At 44.7% G+C, this 14801-nt stretch overlaps 1 protein-coding gene across 1 annotated transcript in view; it reads left to right on the forward strand.

The window, feature by feature from the left end:
• Positions 1-14801, forward strand: part of PTPRT (protein tyrosine phosphatase receptor type T) — an 825916-nt gene that overhangs the window by 109389 nt on the left and 701726 nt on the right. Inside the window, exon 6 of the mRNA XM_060079174.1 lies at positions 11448-11529. Coding sequence (XP_059935157.1) covers positions 11448-11529 — 82 coding nt within the window. The remainder of the gene's footprint in view (positions 1-11447; positions 11530-14801) is intronic.

A 14801-nucleotide genomic window follows, 5' to 3' on the forward strand; every position in this document is an offset into this window, starting at 1 on the left:
TGTTGTGGCCTGGGGCTGTTGAAAGTTTTTTTTTAAACTACGCTATTAAGGTACAACTTACATATCATAGAATCCACTTATTTTAAGTATGCAATCCAGTGATTTTTAGTAAATCTATTGACTTGCACAACCGTCACCATAAACCAGCTCTAGAACATTTTCATCAACCCCATAAGATCCCCTGTGCCTGTTTAAAGTTAATCCCCATGCCCACTGATGGAAGGGTTTAAGTAAGAAAGTGACGTAGATCTACTTTTGGAGAAATTTCTCTGGAGTCTGAAGCAGAACAGGGACCTAAGGGTGGCAAGGTGAGTGGCTGGGAGATTTGTAGGCATCCTTCAGTGCAAAACCCATGGTATAGTTCTTTCAGATGTACCGTGCAAACAGTCATAGACAATATGTAAATGAATGGGCGTAGCTGTTTTCCAAGAAAACTTTATTGTACAGAAACAGGTGATGGACCAGATTTGGCTTCCAGGCCATAGCTTGAACCCTGATGTAGGTGATAAAGCTGAGGTCTAGAGATGGACAGTGAAGTCCAGGAGCACAGAGCAAATCATTGGCAAAGCTGGGACCAGAATCCTAGTGCACTGGTTCCAAAACTCCCCCCATTTCACTGAGTATAAACTTCAGGTGTCTCCATAAGTCCATGGATCCCATCAAGGAGGCCTTAGAGTTCTAAGCTGAAAACCCCCTACCTAGGGTCTGATGCAAATGGATACAGGATGGGGCCACAGGTGAAAGTGTAAAGAGCAGGAAAAGTGACCCAAGAGAGGGATAGACCTATGGTTGGCTATGCTCTTTGATGGGGTATAGAGGGAAAAAAGGGCATTTCTTAGGCATCTCTTATGTCCCAGCTCTGTGGTAAGCATATTGCCACTCATTTATCTGACAGTAACTCCTGTATTGGGTAGCGGCATGTCCTGTGTTCCAGAGAAGGGGATATTATTGGTCAATTGAGGTCCCTGTAATCCTGCCTAGCGTCCTCTGCTCCAGGCTCAGTTTCCTGCTTTTAGGGAAAAAAGCATGCCCCTTCTGAGACTCTTCCGCGCACTAGCCGTGCGATGTTGGGTCTATCCCATCATCACTCTGAATCGCAGTTCTCTGGTTTGTAAAATGGAGATGTCAGTGGGTCCAACGAAGGGTTCTTACGTGGATTAAATGAGATAGTATATATATAGCATCATATCAGGCTTGCAGTGGGCCTCAGCAGGTATTGGAAGGAAGGGAGGAGGAAGAGAGAAGAACAGACAAAGAGGATGGAGGAGAAAGGCCTTCTTTAAAGAAATTCTGCTGTGGTTGAGCTCTGAGCCATCCCTGTCCTAAGCAGCCTCATCGGGGAGAACGTTCTGATTTCCAACCTGTTGGGCACTGCAGCATCATTCCATTCCATTCCATTTTCTCTGCTCTTAGCTTTGTGGTGAAAAAGCCACTAATGCACTGAGAGCAGCGGTTTAGAAAAGGCACGTGTGTCTTTCAGACACACACACAGCCACTAACAGATAGTCCCTCGGCCATACACACAGGGGAGCACACACGAGTGCACACGTACTGGCCTGTTCCCAAACCTGCCACAGATGCAGGGGCACCACCCACACATATATCAGGGGAGAGAAAAAGGGGCCCATCAGGAGATTCAAAGACACTTGCCAAATGCATTTTAAAATTCACCAGACCCCAGGCTCTGGCTCTGCATGCATGATTCTGTGGACTAAATACCATTTTGGTTCTCAGCACTGCTGGGCTTCAGACCCTGGTGGCTTATGTATTCATTTATTAAAGTCATATTTCACAGTCCTAAAATTGACTTGTAGCTCTGTAATAAGCAGGGACATTTCATCTTTCTTATTAGTGGGCTCTCTGGCTCCAGGCCGTCAGCAGGGCCTGGGATGAGAATGTTTCCCCCACTGTCCACCCCTCGCTTGCCTCTTCTCAGGAGAGCAAGGGCTCATCCAGTGCCTCTGAAGCCGTACTGCAGATGGCTGCCCCTTTCCAGGTGATGTTAATTCTATTTCATGTTTTTTAATGATTCCAGACTTTTCTGTCCCAATATTTAAAAAAATAAAAGAACTTTAGTTGTGCAGCCACTTGTTCTCTCTATTCTCCATCACCTGCCTCGGTGAAATTACCTTTTATTCAGCTATGTAGACCCCTGAAATTTAAGACTCACCTGACTTGGACTTAACTGGACTCGAAGCCCAGTCCCTTTCTTAGGAGTTCCTCTGGCATCTGGCGCTCTGTGGGTTTGGTAACTTCTTGCACAGTTCAGGAGGGGGCGTCACAGGGAGGGGGGCCACTTTACCTCCTTCAGACTCCACCCCATCTCCTCTTTCATTCACCCACCACCCCTGCCCGCTAAGCAGCAAACACTCCTCCTTGTCTTAGGCAGGCCTCCTTGGGCTGATGTGGGAAAGAGCTTCTCTCTTGATTTCACCCCAAGCAGTCTCTCCCCCACCCTCACCATGAAAATATATGTGGTCCTGTTCTGAAGAGGAGTTCTGGTGAGCGAGCACTTTTCTGTCTCTTATCTTTTTTTTTTTTTTTTTTTTTTTTCTTTTTTGCGGTATGCGGGCCTCTCACTGTTGTGGCCTCTCCCGTTGCGGAGCACAGGCTCCGGACGCGCAGGCTCAGCGGCCATGGCTCACGGGCCCAGCCGCTCCGTGGCATATGGGATCCTCCCAGACCGGGGCACGAACCCGTATCCCCTGCATCGGCAGGCGGACTCTCAACCACTGCGCCACCAGGGAGGCCCCTGTCTCTTATCTTTTGAGAAGGTGTTTGCAGCCCCTTGAAACTTCTGCTCTACAAATTCTCTGCTTGAGGACTTCAGTGGTGAGCATAAGATGCCAGGCCCCTTAAACCGTGTCCCGACATATCCACACCCTCCCCCAAACAGGCACACAGCCCGCCTTTTGTGGAGGGGATGAGGGTGACTCATCTCTGAGCCTCTCTTGGGACGTGACTTCCTGGCTTTGCCCAGCAGCTCCTGTGCTGGGAGAGGTTTGCGCCTTTCCATGCAAGCTCCCACTCCCCCAGACCAGGAGGTCTCTAAAGGTCTAGGGGTTGGGGATGTGCAGTTGACAGTAGGGACACATGGCAACCTTGGGGTTGAAGGCTGTGCTGCAGGGAAGTTGGGGTTTCCAGCCCAGGCCTTCTGCTCCAGTCCCTGCACCCCAGTGTCCCTGCCTTCATACCCTGACATGAAGCATCACTGGGTGGCCTTCTCCTGGCCCCCTCCACCCCGCCCTCGCTACTCCCTGTCAACTAGAGCTCCCTTCCTTCTCACAGTTCTTCACTCACTCCTCTGGCTCATCTTCCATTCCTGGCTCTCATTCCTCAAGGGCCTTGGTTTCCTTACGAGTGTGCTTTGCTTGGAGATGACCATTCTCCTTCACCTCAGAACACCTGGGCAGGTCTTTCTATCACTGAGGGTCTTGACATTACCCTGTCCCTTTGTGGTATCTGTCCTCAGGAACTGGAGCTGGTAGGTCTTCCTAACCAGAACCAGATGCACATTGATGGGATAACCATCTCCACCCGAAGCTGCAGATGTCTCCTGGGGTGCTTTCTGACCAGAAGGGAAGAGAGGACTCCAGTGGTCCACATTCCCCAGAACTTGGTCGGCTGGGAACCTGGCCCTGGGGGCTGAGCTGTAGCTGTAACAGCTGCTTTTCCTGAACCACACAAGACAATGCTCTGTTCTGCTATTGCGTCTGTTTGAGAGGGTTTCTTCCTTTTTTATCAGCAGTGAGAATCCAGGTGGGGGCCTCACATCTCTCCTGAAGTTTGAATGTCCCTGGTTGTGCTGCTGTGAGCTGCCCTTGCAGCCTCTTGCTGCAGCCAAACCTGATTCTCTAACAGCGTTCCACAGTGCCCTGCCCTGTGGCTTCATACAGAAGTTCCCCATGGTCAGAAACTTGAACCATGAATCCTAGCAATAGTTTGCATTGCCAGATTCCCATTCAGAACCCCAGCAGTAATTTGCATTGCCAGGATCTCATTCAGAACTATAAAGCATGCAGCATGGATAAGGGGGTGTTTAGGGTTTGGGGGCTATATGTAATTTCTAGAGACTGACCCTGCCAACTTAACCCCAGTACCCATTGCTTCTCCGTGGCTAAGGCCCACCATTCCATAAGCTTTTGGTGGCACATTCTAGCCACCATTTGAGATCTCCCTCTCTGGTGCCTGGCATTGTGCTCCCCAGGGTTGGCCCTTGTTTCTGGAAGCAAGCAGCTTGCCCAGGAGGTTGCATGTGGGCCTCAGAGTCAGCCCCATTGTGAGTGTTCAGTGGACAGGCCTCAGCAGGTGAGTCCAGGTGGGCCCTTGAAGATCCAAGCCCATCCATCGTGGGCCTTCCTTCCTTTTCTTTCTGGGGAAGAATGGTGGACTCCCTGGCACTGTTCCTGATACCCCCCAGCCTTGTGACCTTCTACTCTCATGCCATTGAGGGCTCTATCTCATGGCAGTTTGCATGACTTAAAAAAAAAAAAAAACACCTCTATCTCTGGAGTTGCATGCCAAGAACAGGACCCTCTTGGCTCCTGTAGGTTTTGTGAGCATTCTGCACTAAGCAATCTGGCAGTGATGGGGAGAATATTCCCCATCTGTTCTGGGAGGTACTTTATTCTCAGCTGCATCCAGGACCTGCCTTTTGTTGTAAACATACCGTGGACCCTAATTCTAATGTCTTGTGAGTCTGGAGCCTTCATCAAGGATTCTGTGGGTTGTCACCGTCTCCTTCCCCATGCTTCTGCGCTCTCTCCCCTCCACCTCCCCAACTGCCGTGGCACCTGCATCCACCTGTGCCTCTTAATTTCCATGTACCTCCACATGGACCCAAAGCCCAGCCTCTACCAGTTCCCACCTGTCATCACTCACATCAGAGTCTGTTGAGTGTAGGAATTTTAGTGGAAACTTGGGATGAGGGCACAAGGGGTAGTCTCACTGGGAAGCCCATTACTTTCTTCCTCTCCCACCATTCCCTTGAATTTTCCTTCTCATCTCCCATCACTCTGCCCAGAGTAAGAGCAGTAATAGTAACATTCATCAGTATGTTACTGTACGTATTGTGAGCATTTTACAATTATTCATTCATTTCATGAAAAAAAAAACAGTACCTTCTTCCCCTTGTTTCTTACAGAATATTACTCTCTCATATTTGAGAAACCCAAGACTCACCTACCCCAGTGCGTTACAGAAAAACATTCCCCAGAGGAGTTCTGATGAATAAAAGATTCTTTATCTCATTATAGAATCCTTATTGCTGCAACAGGAAGGAGAGAGAGCGGTGAACAAATGTATGTTTCACTACCATTCATCCGTTGTCTCATGACCAGCCTTGGGTTCGTTCATGGAATATTTGTTAATAGTTATGATCTAGGTTAGATACTGAGTAATCACGTGAGAAACAGAGTGTCAGAAGAGTTTAATAGAGTTGGACTTTGATTAACTGGGAAAAAGTCAGAACTCTGCTTAACCAAGTGTTTTAGTTAAATGAGAGGAGGGCTGCTTTTCATGGAAGTCCAGTGGTGGACATGGCTGCGAGCCAGGAGACGGGGGCCTCAGTCCTCGATCCACCTCTGGCTTCCTTTCGGAGCTTTGGTAACTTAGTTTGCCCCACCTCTTAGGGTTGCTGAGAGGCTAGATTGAGACTACCTACTAATGAAAGGTTAATGTGGTTGACCTTTATTATTGTGGTTTTGTTTCTCTATTTTTATTATTATTCAGTCTTAGTTGATGACGTGCCCCTCTGTTCAATACTGAAACCTCCACCAGTATCCTGACCCCAATTGACTCGGTCCCTTCTAGAATCTCATTTCATCAGTCCCTCATTCCCTTGTATTTTATGCTCTTTCCCTGACTCGTTCCTCTCTACCTGAAAGCATGTTCCAATCTCTACCATCCTAAGAAATCCACTGTTAGGTTTTCTGCACTTGGCCTTAGGCCCTAGTCCTTTCTCTGAACTGTCTACTCTGTCTTCCAAGGTGACCTCATCTAGTTCTATAGCTTTAAATGACATTTAGATGCCAAAGCTATCATATTTGTAGCTCTGGTCCCAGATCACCCATGAGCTTCAGAATATAATGCCAGCTTCCTACTCAGTATATCCATTAAGATGTTTAATTGGCATCTCAAAACTTAACATGACCAAAAGAAATCGGGATGTAGCCCTGCCGGTGTGCCCAGACACACACGTTCATCTTCCTCATGTCAATAAGTGACACCAGAGTCAGCCTAGAAGCTCAGGCCTTAAATTGAAGAGTCCTCATTGCATTTTTTCTTTTCTTCACTCTTCCCCTCTTAATCTAACAGCAATTATTTTCATCTCTACCTTGAAAATATCTCTCAAACCATCAACATCTTTATTCTTCATGGCCAACACCATTGTCCAAGCCATACTCATCGTTTGATTGGATCACTACTATAGCCAACTGTTAGGTCTCTTTGTTTCATTCTTGCTCAAGTGCCCCCTACCCCCAAGTCAATTTCCACAGAACAGCCAGAATGATCTTTTTAGAATGTAAATTAGATTATGTCACTTTCCTGCTTTAAATGGTTCACTAACAGCAGAAAATTCAAGCTCCATACTAGGTCTCGTAGGACTCCATGTCTTCTGACCCTCAACTAACATTGCAGCCTTGCCTTGTGCTTCTCTAGCTTTTCACTATATCCCAGCCACACCAGGGTCTCATTCTCATGTTCCCAGATCATCCCGGAGTTCTTTCCTGCCTCATGGCCTTTGCATGTTCTACCACCTCTTCCTGGACTTGCCAATTTCATCCTTCCGGTCTACTCTTAATAATTACCTCCTTAGAGTTCTCTCCAGACCACTCTAAGTAAAGTAGACCCTCTCCCGCATAGTTACTCTTAATCACAGCATTTTGTTTATTTCCTTCATAATACCAATCACAAAATGAATTTAATTTTCCATATTTTTCTTTTTAATTTCCATTTCCATTCATAAAATGTAAAGTTTATCAGGGCTTGGCCCCTAACCTTCTTGTTCACTTTTATAGCCCCAGCATGTGCCTCAGTGCTTGGTACAGAAGAGGGTCTCTATAAATATGAATGAATGAGACACTGTTCCTGTTCCCAATAGGTTTAGAGTTTAGAGAATGAAATAATTCATGGACAAGCAATTACAATCTGGTGTGACAGGTGCTATAGTAGAGTTAATTGTCCTGACACAGGGATAGTATAACATGCAGAGAGATATGAAAATGTAATGCACCTCAAAGCACTTACCTTTTACTGTAAATATAAAGGAGCTCATTTTTATTGCAGAAAATTTGGAAAATCTAGAAAAATATAAAGAAGACATTCAACTGCTGTCATCTCCCTAATGTCATTAAAAAGATTACATTCATAAATCATTGCCAATCCTACTTCATATTTTTGAATTACATGCTGAACTCACTTGCTGATTTTTCTTTTGGAGAGTTTGTTTTGTTGATTCTCAAGAATTGTTTACACAAAACATATTTACCTTTTAGCTGGCATATATATTGATATTACAGATATTGTTCTCAACTTGCCATTTGACTTTTAATTTTGTTTTATTCAGACTTTTGTTAACATATAAAACATATTTGATATTATAGTTATTATGTATTTAAGAAATATACAATATTTCAACTTTAAGAAATTGATTTTTAAGCTTTTGTCATTAATTTATTGCTTCAGGGAATTCAGTTAGGAAATGTATAGACCCAAACCTGTATGGTTTCCTCTTTGAAGGATTTATTGAAGTTATATGTTAGTCTATTATATGATCTTTGTGTAAATAATCCATGAGCATTTGAACAGAAATTTTATTCTCTCTTTATATTTGTTTAGTAAATGCATTATTATTCATATTAGATACATACTTGATATTTTATTTTTTCCTGTTTGGTCAGAGTCTAAGACAAGTGTTAAAATCTTCAGATGCTGGGGTTTTTTCCCATCATTTTCTTCTTTTAAATCTATTGACTCATGCATTTTTTTTTAATGACCATTTTAGTCCACTTAATGGTTTTTGTATTTGTTTTTGGTTTAAATTCGACTTTGATGCTTTTGCATTATGTTTACAACAACTATTTTCTGTTTATTTGCATTTTCCTATTATGTCCTTGTTCAACTTGTTATTTTTAAGGTTACTGAGTCATTCTATATTAGGTGTTTATCTTATAGCATACGATTAGACATGGTTTATTTAGACAGTCTGAGAGCTTTTCTCTATTTTAACCTATTTATTGTCACAAAAGAAATGTTTTCTTTTATCATTTTTACTATGCAATTTGAATGCTTTTATGCTATTTCTTTTAAATGTTTTTCTGTGTTTGGTGTGTTTTCCTTTTATTTTTTTCCTATGGACTTTGCTCTTGGATTCCTTTGAATTATTAAAAATATAATTAGATACGTAATTCTTTATCGAAAGGTCTTCTGTTGACTTCCTCCTCTGCAGGATGAGGCAGCTATCACGCTTTTATTTCTACAAACTTTCCCCCTACCCTCTGCACAATTTTGTTTGTTCAGTCTCTCGTAAGGACCCTGCTATCTTAGTAAACCCCTCTTCTGGCGTGATTGTCATGCTGGTGCTAGCTGCTCTATGTTTGATGTGACTGTCAGCCCCAGGTCACTGTACATAATTCCCAGGCAGCAGTGTGTTGCCTTAGTGATAGATCTTACCACCCAAGGAGGCTGCCTCTTCACAGCCATCACCACCCTTTCCACCAGTTCCCTGCTCACTTGTTATAGCTGTAGAGCTCTGGACCCCACTGACACCTCTGGCCTCTGAATCCACTAACCTGAAGTGACCACATGGACCACAAAAAGATTCCACATGGGGGTTTTTCTGTTGATCTTATCACCCACCTTACATTCCATCCACAGCTTGAACTGAGGAGTAAAAGACAAGAGAGAGAGGGTCTATTTGGTTGGCTGTTGAGATGATAGAGGTGAAAAGTGATGAAGATTTGAACCAGAGCAATGGCATTAATATCCAACTGGTTTTGATCTACAGGATGGTTGCTTCATATGGTTCAACTTAACAGCAGAGATGGAAAGACATGGGCAGATAGGAGAAGTGCTAAGAAGACAGAGTCAAAAGAGAGAAAAAAAAAAAAAAAGGATGTGTGGAGTGGGGCAGACGGAGAAGCCCAGGCAGATGTCTGCATCTCAGTTTTCAATGCCTGGATGAGGCAACCCACTGAGGTCTATAGTTCAGGAAGGATGGCCCATTGGGCAGTGAGGGAGACCACTTGATAGGGAAGCTGCTCAACTCTGTTGTATACAGATTGTGTTGGAGGATCTATGTGATATCTAGGTGGAAATACAGATCTGTGAGCTGGATAAGTGAGACCCACGTTCAGGTGAAAGGTCTAGAATGGAGATCTGGGCTTGGGAATTATCAGTGAATTGATAGCCATTGAAGGAAGAGTGTTTTCAGTTTAGAAAAATGAATAGAAGTAGCCCACATTTGAAGAGTGGATATAGGAGAAGTGCTTACAAAGAAACCAATGGTAGAATAGACACAGATTGATGAGAAGAACCATGAGAGTAAAGTGTCGCCTGACCCTAAATAGAAGAGAGACCCAGAGAGGGAGAAGCTGTGAACATCAGTAATTGTAGGAAAATGGTCAAGAATGAAGAATAAGTATAGCAGTCATTTGCTGAGAACGTACCATGTGCCACATATAGTTCTAAGTAGTGTATTAACTCCTTTCACCTGAATCATTACCCAGTGAGGTAGACACTATAATTACAGATGAGGAAACTGAGGCACAGAGCAGTAAGGTAACTTGCTCAAGGTGTACACATACAAGGTGGTACAACCAGGACTAGAACCCAGGCATTCTGACCCAGATCCCAAGCCCTATACTATTTTCCTTCTTAAAGTAAGATAAAGATTGAAATATATGTATTGGATTTAAGCAGTAAGAGCACTGCTAAGATTCCTGGTGTCTGCCATGCAGTCAGTGTTGGGGGAACTGCTGAGGACAAAGTCCAGGTGACAGGGGTTGAAGTTTTGCACTGGGAAGTAGGGGAGTGTAGAGTGAGTGTAATTAAAACTATTGAGAATTTTAAATGTGATTGAAACACAATTGGACTATAAATACAACTGCTGCCAAAGGGTAGCTTTTAAAGAGTAAGAGAAATCCAAGCATTTATGTTTGTCAGAGTCAGGAATAAAAGGGAGGATTCGGAGATATAAGTTAGAGAGAGAGAACCAAGAACTAAGAAGCTGGAAAATGCAGCAAAGGCAGAGGTCAAGGGCGCTGGGGTGTGCCTTGCAGAGAGGGGGCAGTGGTTGGTGTGTAGTCATCTAACCCATGAAGATTAGGTTGATGGGTAAGAAGTTAGAAGTCAGCCCCTCTGTAGTCCTCTTGCCTCTTAAAGATGTGATGTGGGTGTCTTGCAGGGATTGGGTAGGTGATGTTGAAAGGGGAACATTTGTGTGGGGTATAGGAGTGGAGAAGGCAGTTTTGCAATAGACTTGCCAACACTGAAATGAGGAACTGGGGCTTTTGGTGAGAATGGTATGGGTGATTAGTCAACAGAGTGGGGGAACCTTGGGTTTGTTGAGAATACAGGGAGGTCCATGCAGCATACAGTCTCTAGAAAAGTTGAGATCCAGGGTACCATATGCACTGCAGAAGCAGGTTTAAGAGGGGTGAGTTGGGAGAGGAGTGCGTGGTAGCGGTCTGTGCCAAAATACACTGAAAATTCCAGTTTGTGGAGTGGAGGAGGACAAGTGTGAGCATGTGGCTGAAGCTGATTGGAAGACGAGGCCATTGGAATTAGGGAGGTCAAGGGCATTGGTCATGCTGACCACACAGATAGTCACATCTCCTTTGTGAAGGTGGATGGTGGGTGACAAGGAAAACTGTCTACTGAAATCAGCAGTTTGAGTGGGAGTCAGAATGGAGGATTCAAAGAACTTGCTGCCCTTGGATTCCCAGATACCAACAGTGGTGCCTGGGGCTTATTTTCAAGAGGTGTTATTAGGTAATTCAGATGGACTGTATTCCTTGGAGATGTGGAATTAAATTAAGGTAAACCCTTCTTGGCTTATGGTGGCTTCTCCCTCATCCTTCGTAAGAAAGTTGAGATATTCGGAAGTCATTCTTCTCTGTGCTTCCCCTGAAACAACAATGAAAAGGTGCAGGTCGGGGTTTCCAGGCCACATTTGGGTGGTTTTCCCTGCATCCCAGTGTTAGTTCTGAAAACCATTAGAAATGTTCCATGTGGCTGGTTATTCTTTTGCTCGTCACCGGAATGTGGCCTTTTTACCTTATTTTGAAAATCCACGTCAATTGCCGGGGTAGCATCCTAGCCTAATATAAGACCTCTTTTGGTGGTTCTGGTGGGAAGCTGAAACATAAATTGTTTGGGGGCTGGGCAGCTGTGATGAGTTCCTACAACCACGTCTGTGAAATTGACTCCTGCCTTGTGTGTTGCAGGTGATATTTGAATCCGTCTCTCTGAAGGGTCATCCTGGCTACATCGCTGTGGACGAGGTCCGGGTCCTTGCCCATCCATGCAGTAAGTCTCTCCCCTCATCCTAACACAGCCTGGCTCCATGCCAGACCGGGTAGCTTGGAGGCTGCAGTCCCCCCCCATGCATTCAGCTCACAAGCATCTCTCACTGTCGTACATACTCAATGCAATCAGTCCTGAATAAATCCATAACTTTGCTGGCCTGTTCAACAGGCAGCACCTTCAGGACTCTGCAGAGAGAGGCAAAACATCTTTGTTTGAATCTGTACTAATCTGTCTATTAAGGGAGTCTAAAGTCCTGATTGTTTATTAGTGGGATTCAGGCCACTGAAGTGGAAGAATTAGAGGGCTTTGCATAATAGAATCTTGTGCAATTCTCTCAAACAAAGAACACCACCAAAACGTTGAGCAAATTAGCACCCTGTTCACTCACAGGGAAAAGTACCCCAAAGCTATTAATTCTTTCAAAGTAATTTTAAATACCCTCATCAACTCCGTGTAGGCATAGGGAGAGATTTCTCACAGTGGTTAGTACTTAGGGTACAGTGTCGAGAGTTCTCAAAGGCATTCCACTCCTCCAAGCCCAGCCAATTTCCCCTGGAAGTTGTCTCTCTTTGTGTATTTAGTCTAAGGTATTTGCATGTGTCTGAGCAGGGAGATGTGCTTCCCAGGTTCACTAAATCTCAGAGGGGACAAGTCCTGGGTGCAGGTAGTTGAGATGGCATCATATCCAGTGACGTTTGGTGGGGAATTGTAATCAAAGGGATATGCCTGGGAATTATGGCAGCCCCATAGGAGGGCTGGTTAAGTTGGCAGCCCCATTAGTTTGTTAGTGTCTGCAGCTTGGAAGTTCCTATTAGTTTCTTGGCAGCCATTGGGTAACTAACTCCTAGCAGGGTTGTCTCTACTTCTTCATTATAGCCATGAGTCATGCTATGGGCTCTGGTGCAGTTTGCTGTTCCCTCAAGAGATATAATATGTCCTGTGCTTTGATGCCTTTCATGCCTCCCATTTTGAGGCTCTTCTCATTTCTGCCCCATCTGTGTTGCTTTAATTGGAATGATTCTTTCAACTTCTGCTACAATGAATTCATCAGAGCCCCAAACATCACTGCCCTCCCCTGGCACTACAGTGACATTGTTTGACCCATTGTCTCAGAGCACCTTCTCTGGAGGAATTGGGGATGAGTTCCAAGGGGTTTTGGCAAGACAGTATTTTGGATAACTGTGTTTGGTGTCTGTGTAAGGGAAACCTCCTCCCCAGGAATCAACCAGCATCTCAGAAATGCTGAGATCCTATTGGATTCTCCATTACTCTGGCCTAAGGTTCCTACCCTCTGGGTTACTTCCTGAGTCTTTGGGATTTTCTCAGATGGATGTGTCCATTTAGTTATGCCCAGCACATGTCTCTGCTGAAACAGACTTTATGTGAAGAGGGTCCCAGAAATCCCCCAGCTATGCAGGGTTTATGTACTGGGTATACACATGCGTCCCTCTTACCAGGATTAAGTCTTCCCCTCCCTTGACTCCTGGGAATCAGCATCTGCTGCCCATTGGAGAATGATTGTTGACCTCAGACCATGTCAGGAGACGTCTGGTCTACTTGTGATCCACTTAACCTCACACACTCAGCCTTGCACAGCCATCAGCTTTGAGGCAGTCTCTCTGAAACAGGATTTCAGCAATCCCCAAGTCCTGCACACATTGCATCCTCGGAGCTGCATCCGGCTGCATGCCCGCTGCTTACCCTGGGCTGGATGCTTGCACTAGGTCTTCCTAGTAGGCTCTTCCTGAAAGAGTCTGGCCTGGTTCTCTCTCCTGGGATCCCAGAATTCTGTCCTCTCCTGGGAATTTTTACCTCCACCATGACACCCAACCTGACACCTGTCTCTTGTCTCAGCCTCAGCTCTGCCTTAACTCTACACACTGGCCATGGTTTGCCATTTCAGCCCCATGCTTCCTTCTCTCAGAGAAATCTCCATGGGCGAGGGTTCTCTGGAGGGCATTTGAATGCCTTTGCTTGCCTAAAGTCTCATGGCTCCTCTTGGAATCCTCCTCCTGTTGAGGCTGCTTCTGAATTTTGGATTCTTCTGGGAACTTCATACTCCTCCTGTGAGGAGTGTGCATTATGTGGTTATGGAATTGCTGAGAGCAAGTTACCCAGCAAATGGGCCATGGGACATAACTCAGGAAGACGTGACCCTGGCTGTGTGCTTGTGTAATGTGCTTCATCTGAGTTCACCTTAGATGCTTAGGAGACTTAAGCTTAAAACTTCCTAGAAATCAAAACGTGCAACTCTGTGAAAGTGGCTGGAATTCGAAAATTCCATTTAACTCTCTGTGCACATATTGGTGGTGCATGTAGTCCCCTGAGTTCTATCCATAGCTCATGAGTCATGTGGGGTTGATCAGGGCCTAGCAAAGGCCCCTTCCCAAGGCCCCACGCTCAATCCATATCCAGTCAGGGTTTTAATTCATTCTTTCTTTCAACGAGTCAATTATTGAGCATCAGTTATGTGTCGGGAACTTCTGCTGGACACAGAGGATACTTAAGTGACCAAGATAGGTAGGTCTTTGTTCCCATGTTGTATACTTAGCAGAAGGACAGAGGGAGGAAGGACATTAAGTAAGTAACTAATGTTAAGTAAGTCACTAATATAATTTCAGATAGTGATGTGTTGTGAATGTAGTAAATGTGAGGGACGGATGTGGAGGGGCTTCTTAGATAAAGTGGTCAGGGAGGTATCTTTGAAGATGTGGTCTGAGCTGAGATCTGAGTCATAGAAGGAGTTCACTGTATGAAGGTTTGGGGAGGGGGCATTCTAGGCAGAGGAAAGGGCAAGTGCAGAGGCCCTGCAGTGGGATCAGCTTGATGCTGCCCGAGTATCCTGAGCATGGGGAACATGGGGGAAAGTGTTTCTGAGTGAAAGGGAAGCAGGGCCCTGAACATCATTGTGAGTGGTTAGATTTTTTTTAACTTATCAAACTGTGTAATTTATTATTTTTTAATTGAAGTATAGTTGATTTACAATGTTGTGTCAATTTCTGCTGTGCAGCAAACTGATTCAGTTTTATATATATATATATATATATATATATATATATATTCTTTTCCGTTATGGTTTATCACTGGATATTGAATATGGTTCCCTGTGCTGTATACTAGGACCTTGTTGTTTATACATTCTGTATATAATAGTTTGCATCTGCTAACCCCAGACTCCAATCCATCCCTCCCCATGCCCCTCCCCCTTGGCAACCACAAGTCTGTTCTCTATGTCTGTGAGTCTCTTTCTGTTTTGTAGATAAGTTCATTTG

This window comes from Mesoplodon densirostris, chromosome 16 (assembly GCF_025265405.1).
Source record: "Mesoplodon densirostris isolate mMesDen1 chromosome 16, mMesDen1 primary haplotype, whole genome shotgun sequence".
NCBI classification, from domain to species: Eukaryota; Metazoa; Chordata; class Mammalia; order Artiodactyla; family Ziphiidae; genus Mesoplodon; species Mesoplodon densirostris.